Source organism: Gymnogyps californianus, chromosome 2 (genome assembly GCF_018139145.2).
Source record: "Gymnogyps californianus isolate 813 chromosome 2, ASM1813914v2, whole genome shotgun sequence".
NCBI classification, from domain to species: domain Eukaryota; kingdom Metazoa; phylum Chordata; class Aves; order Accipitriformes; family Cathartidae; genus Gymnogyps; species Gymnogyps californianus.
Genome location: NC_059472.1, coordinates 149,189,040 through 149,207,348, shown reverse-complemented (window position 1 = coordinate 149,207,348; position 18,309 = coordinate 149,189,040). Strand labels below are relative to the sequence as shown.

The window sequence follows — 18,309 nt, the reverse complement described above, 5'->3', positions numbered from 1 at the left end:
TACTGCCCTTGAGTGTATTTTGAAAAACATTAAAAACCGCTTTAAATGTAAATATACCTTTAAAAATTATTCTTGTTTTTTCCAACATTAGGCAGACAGCAACTTATGCAATTTCTTACCAAAAGGAACTATTGATCATAATTAGGTATTAAGATCTGAGTTGTTAATCACTACACTACCATAGCTATAAAATCCAGAGAATAAAAACATTTGTTTGCCATTATGCAACAACCACCACTATCAAAGTTTTAATAAAACTACACTGTATTACTGGCTGTGAAATGCAGTAAAATTTTGATGCAAAATGGGTTAGTGCAGATGACATAATCAAGTGTTCCACATTTAATTCTCTTTTGTTATTAATTTTACAACATCTCTGGCGATAGTACTATTCCATTACTGCCAAGTATAGTTATATCTTATCAGTACATCCCTCCAAAAGGGCCCAAATCGAGACGCATTTCAAAACGTACTCTTTTATACTCCTCTCTGCATGATTTACCAGTGAGCATATTGACATATGGGGTACCAGTGTGCCTGACTGCCTCTGAGATCTTACATGAAGGAGAGAAGAGCAGAGCACAGGGGCATGTTAGAGTCACGGAAAGTCCTTGGTGAAGCTGGCAGCAGTGTTTTGCACTTTAAAACTGCTGTGCATTACCATGCGCTGGCTTTCTGTACACCACTCTTAGAGAAAACACTCCTCATACCCCCAGGCTGCTTCTATCCATCTTGTCTGCACTCTCATGTGGAGGAGCCACCATTACCTCTCCCTAATCCTCAGCAGCAGAGCTGTCAGTGGGATGTCCATGGGGGAAGCAGGGAAAGGGCAGAAAGGTAAGAATTTATTTCAGATTTCAAAACACTGATGTATTTGAAATAGTGGGTGGCACACCTGGGCTGTACTAGAAACAACGGCTCTGGGTGCACAAGCACCGAAGCTGTCCGGCCTTCAGGAGGAAGCACATTATACCGTATAACTGAACCCTGGCATGGGGAATCCACTGTTTGTCATAAAATTAAGGAAACAAAAATGAGTCATTTTTCTGCTTGATATGAGTTCTGCAAGGTGTCATTTTTTAGCTCCTGCCTATCCCAAACACTGAGAGCACATCTAACAAATACATTAAGTTGGGCGTTTGATGTGCATTTCTTATTCCCATTACTTTGATACTAATTTCTTTAAGGTTATGAACGAGTGGTCTTGCAAGTTCTTTCCCTCCTCACACAAGAGAGATCTGCCCAGTTCTGTGGTGCAGAAGCAAAAAGCCTCCATTAATCTAGCCACAATTTCTCACTTTAATAGTGTAGAAGAGCTAGATACCTCCTGCCTACAAAGATGAAATTTCTTGAGCACCCATCACTTTGGTACTACAATCCAAGTTACAAACCTTTGAAAGTCATAAAAGTCTCAGTATATTTTAATTCTGTTTTACTTCTCAAGCCATTTAAAAAATATACATGCTGATATTTTATTTCCCTAGAAACTTTTCACGTGATATTAGGCAGTCTGACAAAACTTTAAGATAATCTAAAAGAAGAAAAATGAAAAGGCAACCAAGCTTTATTTTAAAAATTAAAGATAAGCTAGGAAATGAACATACCAACAGCCATCATGTAATCCCAGCGGTCTATGAGGCACATATTGAAGATCAGGTGGTCAGATGTTTGCCCTTGGCCAATGAGTGGGATGTTTCTCTCCAAATTTTGGGTTATTGCAGAAGTCCAGCCAACGAGAAACCAAAAGACTATCAGGAGAATAACAGCCAGCATCCTCATCACTCGCCCACCTGTCATGTATGGAATACGCTGAGCAGTTCGGGACAGGAATACCTTCAAAACCCTGAAAAATTCAGACAGTGCAGAATTAAGAAGAGCACTAGCAGTTTCGCAGGAATTAATTTTCATTTTATTTCACTACCAGATTATTAAAAAAAATTATCAACATTCTTTCCCCTGACAGTATGTACAAGAGTGAAATTTGAAACATTATTACTTTCATATTCATCGTATTTAAATGGAACTGATTGCTGCCCAGAGAGTGCTACACAGCAATAATAGAAAATATTAGCTATGCTTATGTTAGAGACACGCATTCACATGCTGTGTTGTCAAGCTGTTTTGTACCTTCCAGCTCCCAGTGGAAGACTTCTGTCTTTGGAAAAGGGAAGGTCATTTCCATAAAACAGCAACCATGTGTGTGAGATTTCATTTCGTTTTGATGCTGTCTGTCTGCTCATCCCCAATCATGCTATTTCCAGAGAAAAAAACAGCACTTCTTGGATATTTTTCTCATTGAGTTTGATGCTTCTGAGACAATAACCTACTCCTCGTAGAAATAACTGTGGGAGGCACTTTGCTAATTAAGTGGTTTCTGACTTGTTTAGAGGCAACAACATGTTTTTCGAGCTGAGACAGAACCATCATAAGAAAAGCCACATCATATATCAGGCACATATACCATGTAACAGCCACTGAACACGTAACACTCTAAAAACATTTGCACTTACTATTAGGATAGGTTTACTCCTGCCAAAATCTGTTCAAGGAAATAACACCTGCATTTTCTAGCCATCGCCACCTGCTAAAGCAGACAAAGGTCCTGCTGGGAGCATGAGGGCAAGCAAAATTTGAGGAAATCACCTTGGGAGTAGTTTGACTCTTCACATAGCACAGAATATCTCTTCGTGTTGCCTGCAGTACGGGATCTGCCAGAAGCATCTAACCTTCTCCTAGTGTTTTCCTGTGAGAAAAGGAGGTTGCAGGGGCTGCCATTGCAGTGCTCCTGCCTTGACCCTGCCAAGCTACCAAGGCTGGGCAGTGAGGAAAGGCTATCACAGAAGTTTTCATGTACCCAAACCTTCAGAAGCAGATGGGCTGAAGTTTAAACGCTGCTTTAGAGATTGGGGTGAGGAGCCTTTCAAAGTGAAGGGGTGAGCTGTTTCAGTGATTTTGTCCTCAAAACCACGGTGGTTCCTGATTCCTGAGCATGAGCATGTCCAGTGAATACTCTTGATATCCATGAAGGGACAAATTATCACTGAGGTTTAGGGAACTTGAATTTTTTCAGAAAGTTGACTTTTTAAATGTCCTTGTCAGCTTTCAAGTCTTTTCAGTGTACCAAGCACCAAGCCACCTCCCAAGCCGTTCCACGGCCAGGCCCGCCTTTTCAGCAAAAAAAAAAATCACATTCCAGATTAATATTTATGCTTATATTTGTCTAAGAGAAGACAGAAGCAACTGGCGTTGCCTCTCAAACACTAGAGCAGTGTCTTTTAAGGCAGAAGCACAAAAGCTTTTCCACATCCATAAAAATGAATCATCGTTTGACTGCAAACACAGCCTTCACAGTGTGCATTAGGTGAAGTCAGAGATCTGAATATGTTCAACATTATTCAGCTGTTTCCCTCCCAACAGTTACTCCGCAGGGAGTCACAGTTCTTGATCTTTCCATGTTTGATAGATGTTCTACTCTCCCTTTAGAGATACTAAATGTTTTATGTTGGAAGCAGCTTCCCAAAGACTTCAGGCAGGATAGACAAAAAATTCCACAGAGGCAAGGCAGGCGACTTCCCCTCCACATTGCTCAGCTGCAGCACTACTGTTCCAGGGCAGCACTGGTAAATCCTCATTTTCAGAACACTAAAAATCAGTAAGCAAAGGCTTTCCTCCTCCCTGTTGTGAATGCCGATCAATACTTAGCTTCTTTGAAGGGAAGGAAAAGGTATTCTTTTTGTAGTGAACTGGAAAACACGATCTTTTCACAGCTATAGTTTGCATTTGAGAAAAATCTCATTGTACGTGTTTACGAAGGTTTAAGAATTAAAGAAATCATACAAACCAGCTGAGAACTACTAGAAACCTTTCTTTTCTTTGTATTTCAGCTCTCCAGAGTCAATTCTTGGTGATTCTACCGAAAGCCAACATGTGAGCCTCTTCTGGACGTAACAAGGTAGGACCCATTACATTTTTTCCAGTACCAGCTCATTAACTGCTGACTGTGAGACAGCTTTCTAAGGGAGAGGGGTGGGCTGCTGTTACATTATTGATCTAAGCACAGTGAAACAAATAAAATTTTGCAGTAAAGCAGTCAAAACCCCTCCAATTTGGATCAAACCACATTTCTTTTTTCTCCTCTTTTTCACAAAAATAAGCATCTACCACCACCACCACCATTTCTACCTTGGACATGTAGGCCTACATGTAACCCAACCTTTACACTTTTTTTTTCCAAAATTCTTTTTCTGAGAAGCTGTAAGGAAAGCTGGGTTAGATTTGTAATGTTGAAAATCTCCTTTCCAGAGGCTGTGGCATAAAAGTACTCAACCAGAACATGAGCTCCAGAGTTGCAATTCCCTCATCTGCCTGCCGCAACATGAATCCAAACCCACATTGCTCACCACCTCAACACTGGCCGACGTGCTCTGTCTCCTCTCATTTCTTATGTATTATTGAACATGTATCAAAGCAGACACAAGTGCCCAGGCGTTTCCCCTCCCAAGAGCATGCTTACTCACCAGGCTGGAGGGTCATTCTCCTTCCTATACCTCTGACTCATATACTATCAAAGCTCACCATAAAAAAATTGAATCGCTACAATATGAGACCAAATTGCCTCAGCAAACACGTATTGTCTGATGACTGGTACCCTCCATCAGAAAATTGGGGAGTTCTCGATTCAAATCCCTGCCCTGACTTCTGGGTAGACAATGCTCAGTCGCCCTTTTTCGCACTGTTCTATATCTATATATTGGGTTGAACTGGCTATTGAACAAATGAGAGAGATTTCTCACAGGGAGGTAAGAAGTGGAGCTGGGGGGCTGCATCTATACTAGGAAATGAAATATGCCTAGGGTTGTCCCTGGCACTGATTCCAACCGGCACAGAACAGCCGGCATCCATATTACTACCCTTTAACACAGGGTGGCTGCATGCAAACTGCCCACTGCAATGGCCTGTGCCAACTCCTGAACCATGCTGGGAAACAGCTTGAGAGCATTCAGATTAGCACGGGCCAAGGGCAGGCCAGGGACGACTAAAACAATTAGGACTGTTGATTAGAAAACATGGCCTCCAAACTATCAGCTGACTGCAAAAGCGGCAGGAACAGGACAGAGGATGGAGTTCCAGCGCCCAGGAATGTTCTCTGATGAACTTATGAATATAGATGTAGCCCTGGATTCAAATCCCCGAGCAAATTAATGTTTAATTATGAGTCTCAAGTAAGGCAATGTCAACTGGAAAGACTCCTCCTCTTGTCCTGTCTACCCGCAAAATGCCTGGTAGTGCCAGGCAGTGCCCTGGTAGAAGCTTAGGGCGCTGTTTGAGACGTACGGCCTCTGATCTAAGGCAGAAGAGGAAACTTAACCATCTTCCTCAGCATCTTCTAGCTCTTCTCCCAGCTAAAACCATTCAGCGCATGCAATCCACTATTATGTGCTGTTGTTGGATAATCAGACCATCATTTTCAGTGACATGTCATCAGCTCTGTTTACAGGCAGATCAGACAGAACACTGCAATGTGCTCTACCTGCTTTGCTGGAAGACACAGCTGCCTTCAAGCAAAGCTTTGACCTCTACAGACAGCTACAGGCAGCATTAAAGCTGATATGCAATAGCCATCCTTTTTACACAGTAAACAGAAGGCACAGTTCAGGCTGAATGAACTGCCTGGAGACCACTGCAGGTAACTCCCAACTCTGCTGGCTGCACTGCCAAGTCTGGGGAGAATTAAGTTCTATGGTCTGAGGGTTTTTTGGGGGGGCCTGGCTCCACATAAATGGACAAGGGGAGGGCTTGGTTGCAAACACTGAGAGCTGAGAGCCAAGGGAAGCCCAGCAGCTGGGAAGAGAAGTGATGCTGCAAGTGGATCTGAAGCAGAGGGACAGAGCATGCTGGTTCACAGGACTGGCTGGGATCACCAGCTTGGAAACAGCATGCAAAGCATGTGGCTGCTGCTGTAGAAGTTACATCCCGAGATATAATGTGTAATCTTAGAAAATAAATAAAACCATACTAAATTTTCATGTCATATCAATAATCTGTCCTGTGAACAGAAAACATGGCCCCCAAACTATCAGCTGACTGCATAAGCGGCAGGAACAACAGGTGAAGGATCCTGCTTTGACAGCGATGACCTCGCACAGTTTGTTTATTTTTTATTTCCAGCATCTGTCATTTTGTGGCTCTACTGAGTCATCCTGTCAAACTGTTCTGTTCCAGACTGATGATTTTTATTGTGATACGAAAGCTACATCAGAAAGATAACAGGTCAAGCTCTTATAAAGTATATTGCCCTCCTATGGTGCAGGGATTATGTCTTATCTGCTTTTTCTGGAGTAACAGTGAACGTGCCACTAGTTACTTCGCGTTTGTAAATTGATGTGATTCTACTAAAAGTGAAAACACATGTATGGCACCATGTCAATACAAAAGAGAGTCTACGCCTCGCACTTGACACATCGATACACACACACACAAATACTGAGTGCAGGTTTTATTTTCACATCAGGGAAGATGACTGAAGAAAGAACATCAACACTTAAGGCCCAAGACCTCACAAATCATATTTAGATGCACTCATGCCACCAGTTACTGGCTCTTGGTTGGAAAGGATAAAACCCAACTGAGAGAGAGAAATCACATCGCAGCTGAAAGTCTCCAAATTAGTCGTTGTCTACTTCCCAAGTGATTTCTCAAGACCTCAGCATAGAACAGACGTGAAGTCCAGCACTGAAGAAGATACTCCCTGAAATCGGGATGATCTTTTGCTTTATTGAGTCTGATCATCTTGAATCTGAGCAAACGGGGGCTGAGAGCCATGCCATGTCAGCAGCACGACAACGGCATGGCAAGACCTGCATCATATGCATCATTTCCTGTCCAGTGAAAAGGTACAACAACTAGAAAAAGAAGTTCTGGCAATTACTTGGGTGTATGAATACTTCTGAGAGTCCCCATCCTCTGTGTAGCCAGCAAACTTGGCCACATATCACTGATAGCCATCAAAATATCTCAAGTCCTTCACACCACACTTGCAATATATCAGAGTGTAGATAATAGGATAACTCCCACATTTTCCATTTCAGGAAAGAATTTTGTAATAGCAAATACACTTCAAGAAGACTATTGCCATGAAAGGCAACAAATTCTTAGAAGAATTGACTAACCCTTCCAAATGCACTGCATTTTGTCATCGGTAACAGACCACAAGCTAGTCTGCACAGTGAGACCATGAAACGTATCATAAGCTTGCTAGATAGTTACAAGGTAAACCCTAGGTACCTATGGTACTAGAAACACAGGGAGGGAGACTGTGCTGCAGGATTGTTTCCTCTACTGGAAGCGTGCCTGGCTTCAAATCCTCACCTGGGGGTCTGTGGTTAATAAATGGCAATATTTATATCTGAGGATATCCTGATGGTAGGTTAACAAATTACCGATCAGATAATCTTGTGTACTGAGTGATCAGGGAAACAGTGCTGTCCTTTTTCCTTAACAAATTACATTTACTTTCAAAAATGTGATTTTGAAAGTACAGTTTCCTTGATACCTTCCCTAGAGTTTTAAAGTGATATCCTATTGTGGAAAACCAACGTAATACAAATTTATCAGATGTATGGCTAGAAAAGCAAGCTGTGAAGAGGAGTTAGAAAATGTATTTTACCTCAGTGCCTGGTAAAAACTACCATTAGTAAGCAAAGACACATGGGTCATGACTTAATGCTAACCTACTCCATACAGTAGTTTCCTAGATTAGTTTTAATACTACGTGTATAAAGGTAATTCTACAGTGCTTAAATGGAAGTTCCCCTTCTGGATCAATGTATAGGAGATAAACCGTGCTGCCATAATTTCCAAGAGTTTGAGCAGACTGAGGAAGGTGGGAGGGAAATCACACGCTGTTCAAGGGAAGGCGCCGCGTATTGGGAGGCAACAGGAGTCCAATAGGTTTCCCACCGCAATCAGAACCACTCTCTCATTCCCATCTGAGCAGCACTGGACTCTCAGTCCCATTCATATTTAATAACATGGAATGAGTCTAAAAATATGACTTGCTTTGATGAAAATTTATTGATTTGAAGCAGCTTTTTTCTGTCAATCTGTAGGTAAGCCTGGAATGAGCAAACAAAATTATTTGTTATTTCTTTAAATGTAGCCCAGATTCTGACATTTTTGATGCTGTACGTATGCTTTATTTTCTCCTTTCACCTGCAAGTCTAAATTCCCACCTAGGAAAAGCTCAATTTCCTGGCGGACTATAGATCAAAAAGCTTTCTCTGCCTGCAGCCAGTTCCAAGGACTGTAGCTGGAGTCTTTTGACAGACCAGCTGAGGTTTGCTTTTCCCCAGTGCCTCCTCACCCCCCAGCTCACTGCCCTGCTGCCCGCATCTGTTCTGGCTGCCTGCTAGCTCCCATTGCAGGAGACACTGAAACTGTGTGTGTGTGTTTTCCTTTTTGAAGTGCTTTTGTTCATATCACTGTGTCATCCAGGTAGGTCTCATCAGAAATGTCTGTTCCTCAACTGGATTTGCCCATCCTGGGTGTGTGCTGATGGAGGTACCAAGCACTGGGGAGCTGAGAGGGAGCTGAGAGGTAAGAAGGCTCAACAAGGGGACTTACCATGTCAGGTAACTAGGTTCCAGTGATGCAGACCAAGTCTCCTTATTTATGAAATCCTCATCTGCTTTGTGCTAATTATCTCTTCTAATAAACCACTTACTGAACTAATACCCCCATGAATTCTGCTGAGATTAGCAGAACTAGAGTGTCAGTGAAACATCTGACCCTCTGCTGTCAAACTCTGACCAGGCAGAGCTCTTACAGAGCACACCGTGACTATGTAAACCATTAAATAAAAAGCCCATCAATTTGTCCCCAGACGACTAGCAGTGACATGTCTCCTGCTTGTCAACTATTCGGGTGCAAGGTTACATCACACAGTTGCTTCAGTGGCACCAAAATCAAGAGTTCATGACCAAAGAATCCTATGTAAGATCCTAAAATTCTGAAAATCCCGGGTCCTTGGGATAGGCACAAAGCCATCTCTTTCTGAGTCTGCTACCAAATGGTTAACATAGCCATTTCAGTAATTTCCTCCTGATAGATATGTTTAAACAGCTACATGCCTCAGTTGGTAAAAATGAGGTCAGCTCCTCAGACATTTTTCTCCATAAGCAAACCAATCTTGTTGAGCTCTTTTCTTCATTCAAATTTGAGGTGGTTTTGTGGTAGAAACCTTAATTCATAGATCCTTAAGATTCCTGCCGCTAGTAGTTTAGACTGAAGATTATAAATCCTTCAGCCTATACAAGCTTTGGCTAAGCTAATTATTTGCTTCTTAAAAATCATCAGGTGGCTATTATCTTTTTGTAAATCTAAAGCCATTCAGGTCTTTACCCTTATCAAAGACTTTCAGAACAGGCAGTACAAAAGATCTCAAGGTAACTATTTATCAGGAAGCTTACACTGTGAAAACAGATGCAAGAACTGCCTCCTAGTAATCCTTTCCTACAACAGGTCAAGAACATTTTCAAGGCTTTCATTACAAAATTTGCTTCACAAAGCGCTGTGGAGTTGAATGTACAAAAGCCAACTCCCCTCCTGATCCCGGCTCACAACATTTCATTTAACAAAGGCTGATGAGTAAAACCAGACGGGATGACACAAATTCCCCTCTTTGTTAGTGCTGCTCCATACAGGCATCCTCTCCCGCTGAAAACATTCACAGACAATTTCAACAACCTTTTCAAATGTCAGAGGCATTTTCTAGTGATCAGCAATAAGGTAGCTGGTCAAAACCTTAGGCCAAAGCTTGTATCTTTGTTCTTAAAATAGTCACACCACGGATAGGGAAAATCTTGCCACAGATAAAGCCCAAATCCAGGCCAAAGTAAATTTGGGGGTGGCTATATATCTTGATACAGAAAGATTTTCTTTCCTTTCTTCTCCTTCTTAGTTCACTGGCAAGCATTGTACTTCTGATCAGAGCATGATAAGCCTCACTTAAAAAAGACAGTACCTTTTCAGCATTTTTAATGTGGCCAGAAAACCAAAATACCTCCTTTCTTTTAAGCTAAAGACAGTAGATATTCTGATCCATTTGCATGATGTGAGAACTTGCAGCTTTAAAAAAAGCAATACACATGAAATTTTCAACAGGACCATAAGATTTAGCAATCCATAGCAGCTGCACTACATGTTTCACCACTTTTATAAACTTATTAGATTAATTTATTAAGGTACTATATAAGAAGAATGCAAGGCTTTTCTCTGGATCAAAAAGCAGTGAACAAAAATTTAGTGGACTTGAGTGAATCACAATTCACTCTGCTAGCAGTTGTTTATTGTGAGGACTGAACTATATATCCATAGCATATTTACAGATCACTATACTTTGCTTTTTGAGAAATGCACTAAACAGTAGTCAGCAACTGAAGGAAAACAACATAACCATAATTTCACAGATAAATGTCTTAATGTTCATAGATGGATGCTTCATTGTTTTCCCCTTTGTATCCCATTACACATGTGGTTAATATGATATTGTAACTGTTAGTTCATGTGTGCTACATTGTGGATTGAACAAGATAAAAAGATTTCAATAAAAAGATCTCATTAATTTACTTATTTTTTATCTCTAATTACATAGCAAGTTTCTATACTAAAGCAGCATAAAATGAAATGTGCTGTTATGTGATCTCTTTTGTCTTATTAGCTGCTTTAACAACATTAAAAACTATTAATGGTGCTCTTATAATGATACCACACAATTCTGCTACTGAATTTTCTAGAGCAGGATCTGAGACCCCACAGCTTGCAGGCCAGATGTAGCTCTTCATTTCACCCAGGCCAGGCAGTTACTGGCTGACATCCCTGGGACCCCATTAATGCACAGACCAGTACAGGTGTTTGCACAGTCTCCATGGCCCCAGCAACGAGAAGGTTCCCCATCCCTGCTCTAAAGGACCAAAGCCATTGTTTTACAAGATCTAATCACAGAGTTTGAGTTTGGATTTCTCATCACAGGAGCTTCAGTGACCAAATGATTTCTCTGAATACTCCACTTGGAGATGAAAAGCAGAGCAAAATTCATTGCTCCTTAGGAGTTGAACTGTGTTTTCCTTACACAGCTTCTCATGCCGATGAGATTTTCTTGCGGATCTTCAAACTCCATGTGACATCTGGTATTAGCTATATTTGTAAGATATTAAAGATACAATTCTTTAAGAAACGATGGTGTCAGTAGACTTCTCTGACAGAAATGATATTGCCCTGTCTGTCAATGGACTGCTGAGCAAGCTCAGGAAGAGGTCTGGGAGACAGCAGTGGGTGACAGTAGGAGACCTGGAGCAGATCCAGGAGCCTGGAAACAAAATTCCCAAGAACCAGAGAAGACTGTGGAGAGCTTGATGTAACTTCAAAATTCACTAAGCTGGATCAAATCAAGACCTGCCCTGCAAGGGCATGGTACACAGGTGAAGAATTAGGCACAAACACTGCTATTTCTGGTCTGATATATCTAGTTGCCCTGAGTTTTTTCCATTAAAAAAATCAGTCACCTTGACTGGTCAAACAGATGCCTAATTTTCTGAGTTTTCTCTTTGCCTTTTTGGAGGAGATTCCTGCAGGAGACGGTGCATACAGCTCAAAGCTGTTGCTGACTGTGCGTCTAGCCGCATTGTCAGAGGACGCTCAAGAGAAGTATTTTTCAAAATAAACTGGTTTAAGTATATTGCCTTGAAAATATTCCAGTGCAAAGAAAGAGACTAGGAGAAGTACTGTAACTGTGGAGCACTCACTAAAGCACTATGCACAAAATCTTTTGGCACAAAAGTATCCTCACAAATTTACTTGCAAGGGCTTGTTTCCTTTTCTGCTGTGAAATTACGTTCCTACACACTACTTTAAAATGGCAATCCATTATTAAAGATGCAGGAAGCAAACATCAGCAATTGAAGGGACAGGAACCTCTGCCATCTTTATAAACTGTAACACATCACCATTTTTATGCCCTTCTATTTCTTCCATATCTTTTGGAGTGTGATTTTTTCCTTTCACTTTTCTTCTGTCAGAATGTTTCAGTGCTGGAAGTTACTGTGAACTGGTTAAGAGAGGTTCATACAGCTGCTTCCATATTGGATGACCAGAAGCATGTGCACCTTTACATACCCAAATAGAGCCATATAAACAGTCACATTTTTTTATCACGTCATCCTCCCAATCTTATCTCTTCATTGCTAATCATATGCAGATATGGAAGCCTTATTTTCAACCCCCCCCCCCCCAAATTCCTGAATTTCAGCTAACATTGATGAAATTTACACAGTGGAATTTCCAAAATTCATGCTTTTCCCTCAAATTAATACAGTTAATACTTGGAAAAATCTCTTCTACTAGTCCATATAAATTAACCAAGCAGAGTTCTCACATATCAGCCCTCAGAGTTATCTACCTTTTTCTAACAAAATAAGAGTTAAGTAATCATGAACAAGAACAATCCAAATCTGCATTTCTTTTCAACCACGAGGACACTGAGGAGGAGGATACACTGAAAGGTCCAGTCTTTGATGTGTTCTGTTCTCATTTACATGCATTCATTACCATGGCAGATAATCAAACAGCACAGATGTAACAGAAAGAACTTGTCCTACTATTTTACTTCCTTTAGGTGTAAGAAAGAGTAATCACACCCACTGGATACAATCCTCCTCTCAGATCCACAATGCAGACTTCCATACTTCAGCACAGCTGAAGAAGAGGTGCTGGGTTGCCAACACCCTTATTATATAATGCAAAGCTGACAGGGGTTAATGAAACGTGGTACAGAAAGCTGCAGAAAGACACAGAACTGTAATATTTAGTTATAATATTTGTTGAGGGTTTTGTGCCCATTTTAATAAAATAAATGTTAACCACTTTATAACGTGATTGACAGGCAGCAATGTTTTATATCAACTCTACTGAAAAAGCAGCTCTTTATCAGCATTGTGTTCTCCTTCCACTTGTGGAATAAATATTAACTTTATCTCATGTTTGTGCATGCAGGTATCATGGCTAAGACCTTCAGGTGTATTTGAAAGGAAAGTTTATTCTTCAGCTTGTCTGCAAAAGATAAGATTCAAACTCTTACAACAGATAAAATCAGGAACATCTCCACCTGTCACGAGACACAGCAGTGTTACCACCAATAGAAACTGAGACCATAAACAATGCTAACTTCTTTGGATAAAATGTCCATGTGATAAAATATTGTTATTATTAACAATATTCCTCTGCAAATGTGCACCTGGAGTAGATTACACTGAAGGGAATGAAAATCCTGGCAAGGGTATTAAAGTTCATCAGGCATCTGGGGAGTTACTGTGTCTCTGGTCGATTAATTCACAGAATGCCAGAATATCCAAGGTTGGAAGGGAGAGATTAAGAAATTGCCTAATCCAACCCTCCTGATCACAGCTGGATCAATGACAGCAGGTTACTCAGGACCTTGTACAGTTGGGTTTTGAGTTATTGGTCTATGTTAAGCATCTCCTACAGTGAGGAAAGGAAGAGGCCAGTTGCTGGCATGGAGGAGCAGTGACCCCCTCGTAGAATAAAAAGTCCAACATGCAAGTTAAATACCAAAGGCTTCCACAGAAGCTTCATGTCTTTCAGTGCAACTTCCAGGCTCACAGAAGATACTTAAGATGCAGGAACAACATCACATATAAATACACCTCTATCAATATAGAGGTGCAGATATGGCTATTAAAGGTTGCAGTACTACCTGCAGACCTGCCCTTGCTTTGGTAGTCTTATTTTACATTTTAAAATTCTCATTCTCAAAAGCAACAATGACAAAAGGTTCCAAGCCTTCATTATTTCAAACCCCTGTCTTTTCTTCTGAATGCAGATGACAAACAGACATTAGTTGGTAACCAAGCTGCTACGCACATAAATTCCCTCGCATATTGCCCAACTTATTTATGTTTCCTTCTTAGCATTCACTAAGAACTTTAGAAAAAAGGAAATTCTACAGTAAAGGTAAACAGACCAAAACAGAATTTTTTAGGTCCAATCTCACTCATACGCCAGTATGTCAAACATCTCTCCTGATGGAAGAACAAGTAGAGCAATGACCATGTAAGAAAATGAACATCAGTATGTGCACAGCAGTTTCTCAGCTAAAGCAGAAAACAAATTCTGGCCAGAGCAAAGTCAAATACAGAAGAACGAGAAGAATGCATCTCTTCTGTTTATAATACTATAGTAAAGGAACAAATAACTAAAAAATCCAGCAACCAAAAAGCCCCAGCTGTATAAAATCGACATCTGATAAACTGTTGAAGAGGGATGGATTCTTCTGCTCCGATTAGCCTCAGCTTGGCTCATGCAAGCAGCATGGTACACAGCAGTGCAGACCAGCCCCGTGTTGTCGCGTATGCTATTTCTGCATGGATCTGGCATGCTACTTACTATTGTTATTGAAACAGATCAGTTACATTTGTGCTCTGGAAGAGATAAATTGCATTCTGTATGTTCTTCTTCCGATGTTTCATACAAAATACAACATATAATTAAAGGAAATTTAAAGAATTGTAGTCCAGAATCATCATATAGTGTCAGCAATATCTGAATAAAATAAATCCTTTCATAAGCTTCCATGTTCTATTGCCAGGTAAATGCTCATTCAACTAAGTTTACTCTCAATATGTGTAAGCATGTGTAGCAATCAGAAAAAACTGCTAATTAGGTTAATCATGAGCACTTCTGAGGAAGCTACAGTTGCCTGGAAACTAGTTGTGAAAATAATTAAAGTTGCATGTCTTGACAAATACTTGCTGTTCCCTCCCTTGCACTGCATAATACCACACTCCTAGGAATCTGCCTCAACAGCTAGGACTACCCCCTGAAGTGACAGCACTAATGGTGTCCTTAAAAATAACTGCTGATCAGAAGACTGGAGTGCTCCATGGATGGGCACAGGCACTTTGGGAAGGACAGACTGGAAGGACAAGTTGCTCTGTTTGTGAGAGGGCAGCTGGGATGCATGGAGCTCTGCCTTGGGACACCGGCTTAGCCAGCTGAGAGCTTATGGTGACACTGTGGTGGGTGTCTGCTACAGACTGCTTGATCAGGAATACCAAGACAGTAGGTCTTGAGGTAGGCCTTCTTCAGACAACTGGTAGAAGCCTCATGCTCGCAGGTCCTCGTTCTCATGAGGGTTTTCAGCAACCCTTATATCTGCTGGAAGTGCAACACAGCAGGGCACAGGCAGTCCAGGAGGTTTCTGGAACATGCTGATGATAACTTCTTGACACAGATGACTGAGGAGCCAAGGAAGGGAGACACTCTGCTGGACCTCATGCTTACAGAGAAGGAAGAACTGCTGGGGCTGTGAAGGTCAGGGACAACCTTGGCTGCAGTGACCATGAATGGTGGAGTTCAGGATCCTGAGAGAGGGGAAAAAAGCTTCAAGCTCCTCCATGCTCGGGAATGGACCATACCAATGTGCAGGAAATCAAGCAAAGGTGGCAGGAGGCGTGCATGGTTGAACAAGGAGCTCCTGACTAAACTCAAACATAAAAAGGAAGCGTACAAGAAGTGGAAGGAGGACTCAGGTGACCCAGAGGGGATATAGGAACACTGTCTGAGCATACAGCAATGGATTTAGGGAAGCCAAAACCCACCTGGAGTTCAATCTGGTGAGGGCAGATTCAACTGGCAACAACAAAGACTTCTACAGGTGTAACAGCAGCAAAACCAAAAAAGCCTAGGGAAAATGCAGGCCCACTGCTGAATGATGCAGGGACCCGGTGGCAAGTGACACAAAAAGGACCGAAATACTCAATGCCTTCTTCACCTCAGTCTTTACTAGTAGGACTTGATGGAGAAGAATCAGGTTAGGGAACACTAAAGTGAACTGGATATACTGAAGTCCATGCATGAGATGTGACAAGATGTGGCCAATGTCATTGGGAGGCCACTCTCAATACTCTTTGAAAGGTCATGGTGATCAGGGGAGGTTCTTATTGACTGGAAGAAAGCGAATGTCACTCTGACCTTCAAGAAAGACAAGAAGGAGGATCCCAGGAATTACATGGTGGTCAAACTCATCTCAATCCTTGGGAAGGTGATAGAAACAAATCCTCCTGGAAACCTTTTCCAAACACATGAAGGACAAGGTGACTGGGAGTAGTCAGCATGGATTTATGAAGATGAAATCACGCCTGACTGACCTGACAGTCTTCTGCAAGGAGATGACTGGCTTGCTGAGGGAAGAGCAGTGGATGTTGTTTATCTTGACTCAGGAAGACTTTTGACGCTGTTTTCTATAAAATCCTCATAGACAAGCTGATGAAATACAGGTGACATAAATGGACAGTGAGCTGGACTGAAAACTGGCTGAACTACCATGCTCAGAGGGTTGTGGATTAGCAGCAAGAAGTCCAGTTTGAGGCCAGTCACTAGTTGTGTACCCCAGAGGCTGATACTGGGGCCAACACTATTTAACCTCTTCACTGACGACCTAGACAATGGAGCAGAGTACATCCTCAAGAAGTTTGCAGATGGTACAAAACTGGGAGGAGTGGCTGATAGACCAGATGGTTTTGCTGCCATTCAGCGGGACCAAAACAGTCTGGAGAAATGAGCAAACAGGAATCTCAAAGTTCAACAAAGGGAAATGCTGAGTCCTGCAGCTGGCCAAGAACAACCCCATTCAGCAGTACATGCTGGGGGCTGACTGGCTGGAAAGCAGCTTTGCAGAAGATGACTTGGGGATACTGATGGACACCAAATTGATCATGAGCCAGCAATGTATCCTTGTGGCAAAGAAGGCCAGCAGCCTCGCGGACTATATGAGGCAGAGTATGTTCAGCAAGTTGAGGAAGGTGGTCCTATCCCTCTACTCAGCACTGCGGAGGCCACACCTGGAGTGCTGTGTCCAGTTCTGGGCTCCCTGGTACAAGAGAGACACGGATATACTGGAGCTGAGCCCAGTGAAGGGCCACAAAGATGATTAAAGGACGTGAGCATCTCTCGTAAGGGGAGAGGCTGAGAGGGCTGGGACTGTTCAGCCTGGAGAACAGAAGGCTCAGGGAGAATCTTATCAATGTATATAAATATCTGATGGGAGGGAGTAAAGAAGACGGAGCCAGACTCTTCTCAGTGGTGCTCTGTGACAAGATGAGAGGCAATGGGCACAAACCGAAATCCAGGAAATTCCTGGATTCATTTAAACATAAGAAAAACCTTTTTTTCTGTGAATGTGGTCAGACACTAGAATAGGTTGCCAAGAGAGGTTGTGGATCTCCGTCCTTGGAGAAATTCAGAACCTGACTGTACATGGCTCTGAGCATCCTGCTCTGGCTGAGCCTGCTCTGAGCAGGTGGGTTGGACTCTGTGATCTCCAGAGGTCCTTGCCAACCTCATCTCTTCTATGGTTCTGTAATCTTTGTGTAGTCAGTATACAGATGTATAGATAGATGGAAGAAACTCAGAAGTCACTAATATTTTCTTAGTATGCTTTCTGCAACAAGCTTTTTATTCAGACCTTAAACCTTAAGATTTAATACGCTTTAGAAGTGTATTAGCATTAAAAGTATAGTTAGCATTAGAAGCTCTTTTGTATAACTTGTTCTATGAACTTCTTCAGAGCTTTGACTGAATATTCCACAAAGTATCACAAATTCTGCTCTCAGGGGCCCACTAAAGTACACCTTTTCACTTTTATTTTCCAAATTTATTACTAGACAACACTGTCACCCATTCTAATGAAGAGGATAATGCAATATTCACACTCCCCTGCAAGGTTATATATATCAATGCAACATACGACTTCAATAAATAAATGAAACATACTGTTCATTTGTCATTCTGCAATAAAATATTCAAGTTTAAAAAGTCAACTGCAAGGAACACTAACTCTCATCTTCTGTGTTTCCTCTCATATGCACAGCAAGAAATAGCATCATCTGACAACCTGAATTCTGAAAAGTGTTGCTTTGTGTGTTCACCATAAAATAATGAAAAAAATGACAATTTAAATTACAGTCAAAGATTTAGTTGTCAAGGTTCTAAGCCAATCTAGAAAAACAAGAATAATGTGTCTATTTAAAGGATAAACTGAATTGAACTAAAATTATTCTGCCGTTCTGAAGGAGCATTAAGCAAGCACACAGGAGAGCTAATCTAAATGCCACAATTTTCAGGAAGAAAGAGGAAAGGTTTATTGCTATGAGAATACATAAAACACTCAGAGATTCTCATTGAAATCAAATGTAAAAGATGCAAAAGATGCAGACCCAGGCCATCTACCCGTATATA

At 41.5% G+C, this 18,309-nt stretch overlaps 1 protein-coding gene across 1 annotated transcript in view; it reads right to left on the bottom strand.

Annotated features, from left to right (window-relative positions):
- Window positions 1-18,309, bottom strand: part of GPR158 (G protein-coupled receptor 158) — a 207,345-nt gene that overhangs the window by 19,808 nt on the left and 169,228 nt on the right. Inside the window, exon 7 of the mRNA XM_050891873.1 lies at window positions 1,605-1,843. Within this exon, the coding sequence (XP_050747830.1) occupies window positions 1,605-1,843 (239 nt within the window). The remainder of the gene's footprint in view (window positions 1-1,604; window positions 1,844-18,309) is intronic.